This window comes from Mustela nigripes, chromosome 12, assembly GCF_022355385.1.
Source record: "Mustela nigripes isolate SB6536 chromosome 12, MUSNIG.SB6536, whole genome shotgun sequence".
Classification (NCBI taxonomy): Eukaryota; Metazoa; Chordata; class Mammalia; order Carnivora; family Mustelidae; genus Mustela; species Mustela nigripes.
Genome location: NC_081568.1, coordinates 30,616,831 through 30,625,255, shown reverse-complemented (window position 1 = coordinate 30,625,255; position 8,425 = coordinate 30,616,831). Strand labels below are relative to the sequence as shown.

The window sequence follows — 8,425 nt, the reverse complement described above, 5'->3', positions numbered from 1 at the left end:
TCAGTGTGGCTGCCCCCCTATCAGCTTGGTTAGTCTGTGTGGAAAACATGAACTCTGAGTCGAATTTTAATGACAGGAAGGTGACTCAGGGACAGGAACTGAAATGGGAGTTTTAAGAATAAAACCGGTGACTCAAGGTTGGGGAAATGGATCTAAAGTTATCATGGAGGAGGTGTGGTTGGCTTTTAAAAGGAGAAAATGAAATGTGGGTACAAAGGATAAAAGACACGAGTGGTCAGTGTGGCTGCCCCCCTATCAGCTTGGTTAGTCTGTGTGGAAAACATGAACTCTGAGTCGAATTTTAATGACAGGAAGGTGACTCAGGGACAGGAACTGAAATGGGAGTTTTAAGAATAAAACCGGTGACTCAAGGTTGGGGAAATGGATCTAAAGTTATCATGGAGGAGGTGTGGTTGGCTTTTAAAAGGAGAAAATGAAATGTGGGTACAAAGGATAAAAGACACGAGTGGTGTAGTATTAAGGCTCAAAGGTCACAGTAGCTAATGTGTAAACAGTGCTCCAGCAGACAAAGAAAGCCCCCGTTCAGACTAGCAGATGTGAGGATGTACCCCAAGGAATAGCTTTACATGCAGAAGAACTCCATGCATTAAAAGGTCATCAAAAATATTAAAAAGTTTAAAAATTCAAAAAGTTTTAAATAGGTTATGATTAATATACCAGATTGAATATTTACACAAGGACTATGATAATAATGTGAAGAAATTCTCATGGCACGATAATAAGAGAAATAAGAAACCTGCTTCATGTGGGATAGGATTTATAGCCCTGGTAAAAAAAAAAATTATACAAATAAGAAACTAAGGGACACCGCTGATAGCGGCTGATTGAGGTGATGAGCCTAAATGAACCTGTTTTCTTTCCTCTGGTTTCCAAATTATATCACATTTCTGACAAGAGAGAATTGTCCGAGGACTTGCCCTGTGGCCCTTTCTCTGGGGCACAAGCTTCAGACCTATCTTGTCATGCTGTCCTGAGAGTCTTATCTTTTGCAACCAATCCCATGTAAAGTCATGCCTCACAACTCCAACATACACACCCATCGCAGGGGAATCTTGTACAAAGTGCCGATTCTCATTCAGCGGGTCTGAGGTGAGGTATAACGTTCTGCATTTTCCCAAGCTGCCAGGGAATGGATACTGCTGGAGCAATGAACATACTCTTGTGTAACAAGGGTCCAAATGGCTTCATCAACAACCTGTATGGATATAGATGAGCAGGAAGAAGCAGCTCCAAAAACGGAAATGTGGAGGAGACTTATCTTTCTAGAAGCCAGAGACTCTTAAGCATGAGACAAACAGGAACTACTCAGGGATGATTCCGTAATATGCTATCATTTCCTACTTGGACATCAGTAATTCTGAATACTCTTATGAATACTGGAGGGCTCCTGCCCTCTTAGAATTTATCATCTCTTGAAACTGAGAAGGGCAAACGTGTAAAATGCTGATAGGTCACAAGCAAAGGCTTCATGTAACTTCTATCATTTTTTTGTGGTGCAACACCAATGCACTTTACAATTCCCAAGCTCACAGATAACTAATTCACGTCATAGGTGGTTTGGAGACCATCTCAAACAGAATGGAAACCTGATGATTCTATCAGCAGTGCTTGTGTAACTGTTGTTTTTTATTTAAAGACTCTTTGGACTGGGCTTTGTCTCAGCTTCTGCATTTAGGGAGTGATTCTGGGAATCTTATGAGCAAATGGAAAAGGAGACAGGAAAGGAAAGGCAGTCAACAAAGCCTTGTTATGGAAAAAGTTGCCACTTAGGTAATTGCAGCTTATACCAGCTGAGAACTCAGAGTGGCAGTGTTATCACATCCAATGAGAAACAAATTGGGGTATTGTTACACCAACGCCTGTCCATGCGGATTTGAAGTCTACTCCTGGGCAGGGGGCGAGCCATTTGGGATACTGAGCAAGGTGATGAAGAGCTCTGGAAGCCAGAGAAAATTGATCAGTTTAAAAAAAAAAAAATTTCAAGTGTTGTCCTTTGGAAGTTGGGTGAACCAAAAGGCACTGACATGTAGGGGTGGAGGTCTATGGGAAGACCACCTAGAGCATCTGCTGTTGCCTTTCATGTTGAGCTTTATTCCAAAATGTAATTATCATGTCTGCTTTATTTCACTTTTATTTTGCCAAATAGCCTGCTTTTCTTAATTTTTCTAAACCTCCTGCTTATTCCTTTCTTGAACTGGACCCTTGGCATTCTTAGTTTCCCTAATCTCTGATCCATTACTCAGGTGACTTCGATAGGATTTGGGAGGATTGTTGTGTGCATTTAACCCTCTTGAATCTAGATTTTTGCAATAGCCTTTCAAATGATATGTCTACCTTACCCTTGTTCTCAGCCAATCTACCTGCCACACTGTTACTCAACTATTATTTTTTAAAAACACAAATATTGGGCGCCTGGGTGGCTCAGTGGGTTAAGCCACTGCCTTCGGCTCAGGTCATGATCTCAGGGTCCTGGAATCGAGTCCCGCATCGGGCTCTCTGCTCAGCAGGGAGTCTGCTTCCTCCTCTCTCTCTCTCTGCCTGCCTCTCTGTCTACTTGTGATCTTTCTCTGTCAAATAAATAAATAAAATCTTTTTAAAAATAAATAAATAAATAAATAAAAACACAAATATTATCTCTAGGCTATTATATAAAACCCTATAGATTTAGCCTCAAACCCATCAATTATCCTATGGGCAACCACCACTCCAAAATATATACTACTGACTTGTCATTCCCTGAGTAAATTATGCTATTTCATCCTTCTATGCTGTTTTATTCTACTTCTAATGCCCATAATTGTCTAGTAAAAAACAATCCAGTTGGGACGCCTGGGTGGCTCAGTTGGTTGGACGACTGCCTTCAGCTCAGGTCATGATCCCGGAGTCCCGGGATTGAGTCCTGCATTGGGCTCCCAGCTCCTTGGGGAGTCTGCTTCTCCCTCTGACCTTCTCCTTGCTCATGCTCTCTCTCACTCTCTCTCTCTCAAATAAATAAATAAAATCTTAAAAAAAAAAAATCCAGTTGTCATCTAAAATTAGAAACACACCCATTCCCTACTCCCCAGTCACCCATCACAATTTATCTCTCAGGCCACACCATGCTACTACTTTTGTCCTTCTAATTGTCCTTCCTGTTTTATCAATTATTCGTATTAGACCCTGAGCTGGAGAGTAAATTCACTGAAATGTTGTCAACATTGTACTGCCAATCCTCCCACGGTACCTGGCACCTTGTTCGGGGCTTACTGAATTGAATGTAACAATTTGGAGATTGCAGTTGGAGAACCAGATGAAAGTCTGATATATAGACATGCATAAGAAGAAGTCTGCAGAGGAGTTTAACTTGTTAGGAGACAGAAGTTCTCTGTCTTGGTGTTAGTGATGTGGTTTGCTTGTGTATCATGTAGGAGGCTTTAAATCTTTCAGTTCCTTATTTCTACATCTGTATAGCTGTGAAGGCATTTGTGACCCAACACCATCGTAACCTTAACATCTTCCTTACTTTCCATTCATTAATCCATCAAAGAAAAGAAAGCATAGTTTATAAACTTAATTTGGAATGGTAGAAATTAGAAGAGAAAGTATTAACAACAATCTCTTCCCATTATGGAGTTGAGTACAAGCCACCCTTACAAGCATTATCACATTTGATCAATTATCCCACTGGCTTGTGGAAACACATATCGAAGAGGCATTGAAATCTTAAGTATGTATTTCTGGCACATTCCCAAATGTTTAGAATTTCTCTTTAATATTTGAGCGTATTCCACAACTCAATGTCTCATAAGCTATATGTTTCCCCACCTCCTGTAGGAAAATTTTCACAAAAAGTGTGGAAGGAGACATGAACTGAATTATATATGGTTAAAATGTTCTCTATTTTCTTTGGGCATCAAGGAAAGGGAATTTCAAATATAGTTTGGATTTTCTCAAATCCAATTTATCATTTCTTTGCTTAAATAATTCTGTTTTCAATTTTAAAACAGCAGATGCTCACTGAAGAAAATTTTCTAAATTCAGAAACTTCAAAGTCCCTGGATTTGAAGCCCTAGAAATCAGGAGAGAGGGACAGAGAGAAAGAAGACAAGGAGAGAGAACATTTTTATAACACGAGGCTAATAATTTATATTTAGTTTTATACACTGTGTTTTATTTTTTTCTTTCTATAATATTATGAGCATGTCCCTTTGATGTCAGGCATTGTTTCACTTGCATGGGTAAGTCTGTGCAACATGATATTATTGTTTTTAACTGCATGAGGCCAAATTGAGTAAACTGAACTTTATTTCTGGACTTAGCTCACAACAAATGAAATAATAAAGAAATAACAAAAGTTGTCATTTTTATTAAGAAATTTGAAAATATCACAACAAAGATATTTTCCACTTTTCCAAAGATGATTTTTGTGTTTCCTTCATAATTTTGTATTCATGACTCCCTTCTTAAGGGTCAGTTAGTACTAAGAACTGGCACACGTGAGGGTTGGGTGTTACTTTCTTAATTAGCTCTATCCCACCACATATTTAAAAACACTTGTTTCAAGCCACTTTGTTCTGCTGTATGAATATGAAGTTTCCAAATAATCGTTTCATATTAGGTGTGAGAACCCCTTATGAGTCAGCACCCACAGTAAACATGGTGCCCATTCTACATAGCATGGGGCCACAATGACTTTTTTGCTTATTTCATTGTATTTTTCATTAATACTCCTTATGATGGATATACATGGAACACTGAAGCAAAGAGATCATTTTTCTACTGCAAAAAATGGGGGTGCCTGGGTGGCTTAGTGGGTTAAAGCCTCTGTCTTCTGCTCAGGTCATGATCCCAGGGTCCTGGGATCAAGCATGGGGCTCTCTGCTCAGCAGGGAGCCTGCTTCCTCCTCTCTCTCTGCCTGCCTCTCTGCCTCCTTGTGATCTCTGTCTGTCAAATAAATAAATAAAATCTTTAAAAAAAATGTTATTTCTAGGAACTATAAGGGAAAGATCATAGAAAATATAAAAATTCATAGTGGGTCACTTTTTTCAACACTGTCATGAATCAATCATGCTTTTAATCAAATGAAGTTTTAGAGATTTTTAAAGGTACTAGACAGTGAAACCCAGGCTGTATTAAAAGTCATTAATCCTAGGGCGCCTGGGTAGCTCAGTGGATTAAGCCTCTGCCTTTGGCTCAGGTCATGATCTCAGGGTCCTGGGATCGAGTCCCGCATCGGGCTCTCTGCTCAGCATGGAGCCTGCTTCCCCCTCTCTCTTTGCCTACCTCTCTGCCCTACCTGTGATCTCTCTCTCTGTCAAATAAATAAATATAAATCTTTTTTTAAAAGTCATTAATGCTGTAAAAATGCTATATAATAATAATTTTATAGCTAATGAGTCCCAAATTATAACATCATTTCAGGAAATTAATATAAAGCAGTACAGTACCATCCCACACTGCATCTCCTTGATACATTTTTCTTAAGTAATATTCATAATCATTCATATTTATGTAGCTCAGACACAGAAGCAACAGTCACAGCAGAGCATTCAATGGAAAGAAAAGCCATTCCTTAGAGCTCTGGAACAACCAAGACATAGGAGGAAATGTAATAGGGGTTTGAGAACCTAAAAAATATTTTTATAATTAATTTTGTGAAGACAGGTTATTAAGCTGTTTATCATAGTTATTAACTTCGGTCATGTAAACGACTGTTTAATGCTTAATTACTACAGACAGTTCTTTATCCAGGTCTACACAATTTTAGCATACACGAGTTCTTAAAAGATTACCTAAAAGCAAAGGAAAATAAAAACCTTTAATTTCCAAAAATGGTGATTATATTCTCTTTGTTTTGTTCTTTATTTCTTTAAATTTCCTAAACACTTTCTTTAAAAAAGAACAAAACAGGAATATATTTGATACTGTTGTAAGTCCAGTCTCTGGCAATAGCTTTAATTTTGTATGTATTTCTCTAATTTTGTATCTTCTAATATTAGTTCAGAGACATTCCAAAGCCTGAACAGCTCACAGAGATTTCCTTCACTGTCAAAAGCTTCAGCTCCTCCATGTCATTACTTTTAAATTATTAACTTAAACATGAATATCTCATGGGAACACTTATTATTGTATTCTTTTATTTTCCAATTTGTTTTAAGAAAAAAAATGTAAAAAAAAAAAAGTAACAAAAGCAGAGCCACCGTTTCTAACTAATAGAAACAAAAAGTTTGGACTATTACTGTCTATAGAGAAATGTTCACATTTTATTTTAGCTCCAAACACCAGGACAGGTAAAGATAGATTTCAGTTATTGGGACCATGACATGAAATTCACAGTTCGTTCTGAAAACTTGTTATCTGCATAGATTTTTCTCTTTTGAGAGACACACATAGAATTGAATTTTTTAGAGATGAGCTTATCCCCCTTTAAAAATTATGTTAAATTATGATATATACCTTAAATTTTTTAGAAGTCTGTTAACATGAAATGAATAAAAGAACTGTAGTATCAAAGGCAACCAAGGATATTAACTTTAGATGTTCTTACAGTAATAATTTTTGCTACTTTTGCCTTAACTGAAATAAAAAAGGAAGGTATAACAAGATCTAACTTCTCAGAGTCTGAGAAAAATATTACATTTTTGTGCTTTTATCATTTTGACACATGCTTCATTATTTCCATACTACAGGAATTCAGAGATAACTTTCAGTTTCCTTTTCCAAATAGGATTCTAATAAAATTTTCATTGAAAAGGGGTGAATTTCTTGATAAAATATTTCAGTGGAGGTTTTTTTTTCACTCTGGAATATTTCAAGGGAAAGTTCATTTTCTTAAGTTTCAATCTAGAGTTTCATTTGTATGATCCCACTTTTTTAAAAAAATGTTTTTGAATGTTAAATCAATGGCAATATGACATCATTCTGTTTATGTTAATATCATCTGTATTACTCTTTGCTATGTTTATAATTTTTTACACATTTACCCTAATAAAAATTAGATCTAAAGTGGACCAAGCTCAATAGATTGACTCTGAAAGAATTTAGAGGCTGTATTGACAAGGCAATGAAAGCTACTAATCTCAAGCATATAGTAGAGTTTAGGTGCTAACACAAAACTAATAATTCCAAAGACTAGTAATATTAATTAAATGTCAACAGAAATTTTCTCAAAAAAAAAAAAATAGTCTGGGGGCGCCTGGGTGGCTCAGTGGGTTAGGCCGCTGCCTTCGGCTCAGGTCGTGATCTCAGGGTCCTGGGATCGAGTCCCGCATGGGGCTCTCTGCTCAGCAGGGAGCCTGCTTCCCTCTCTCTCTCTCTCTGCCTGCCTCTCCATCTACTGTCAAATAAATAAATAAAATCTTAAAAAAAAATAGTCTGTATCTTTTCTTAGGATTGTTTTGCATAATAGGGGCAAAGATAAGGTGCTTAAAAAAAACTTTGCTTTTTTTGCATAAAGTATGGTCTACTTCCTACTTAACAGGAGAATCACTAGAATGCCTGCTGTGTGTTCTTCTAATAATGATTTGTATCATGAAAGATGAAAATGCACATGTCGACACTCTGTCAAATGGCAAAAGCAGTATGGAAGACCTTCCACGCTGAACTTGAGAACTATTTTGAGACCATTTAGAATGCATACTCCCCCAAGGAATTGCAAGATTGCTGATCTGCAAGGGGAGTTGAACAATTTCGACTCTATTCAATATAATAACATTTTAAAACTTAAGTCTTTGATCTGATGGTATTTGAAATACCTACATACAAACTATTTTTCTATTTAGAGAAACTATAAATTCTTCCTAGGACAGGGTCACATGGGTAACACTATGAAGAAATAGAGTAGAATTTGGAAAAGCCCTGTGCTACTACATGCAGTAGCTTGGAGAAGAAGATAAATTGTTTATCTTTAAGGGGAAAGCTCATAAATGGAGGAAAAGAGACTTGTAGGAGAGAGAGAGAAAAAAATAGAAAAGGAAAAGAAAGGGGAGAAAAGTGGACATGAATAAGAAAAATAGGTCGTATTTGGAAATAGAGTTATTCAGTATACTATATCACATTATATCAAAGCACATTACATTAGATATTCAATTCTATTTCACTTTCTTAAAAGAAACAGTAAAGATTATTCAAATCTGTACTATTAATAAAATTTCCTTTCTTTTTTTTTTTCATAGATGGTTATGTCCTTCGGAGTTACTTGGTGGACAAGTAAGTTCATTTTCTTCTACTAATAATAAAGAGTATTATGTAATCCTTTAAGAAAGATTCCTAATATCATCTAAATAATATAATCTACTAAACTGTCATAAATAAATTTGAAAACAATTGCTATACTAATATCAGTGTGGTACTAACCATCATAAAGTTAAGGTTTTCATAAAGTGTCACTCTTAAATAAACAAGAACTCTTCTCGTTCGTGAGTA

The 8,425-nt window shown here is 36.5% G+C and overlaps 1 protein-coding gene across 4 annotated transcripts in view; it reads left to right on the top strand.

Annotated features, from left to right (window-relative positions):
• Positions 1-8,425, top strand: part of FYB1 (FYN binding protein 1) — a 154,614-nt gene that overhangs the window by 141,931 nt on the left and 4,258 nt on the right. For all 4 annotated transcript variants that reach the window (XM_059417033.1, XM_059417035.1, XM_059417032.1 and 1 more), the window contains one exon: positions 8,176-8,209. In XM_059417033.1, the coding sequence (XP_059273016.1) occupies positions 8,176-8,209 (34 nt within the window). The remainder of the gene's footprint in view (positions 1-8,175; positions 8,210-8,425) is intronic.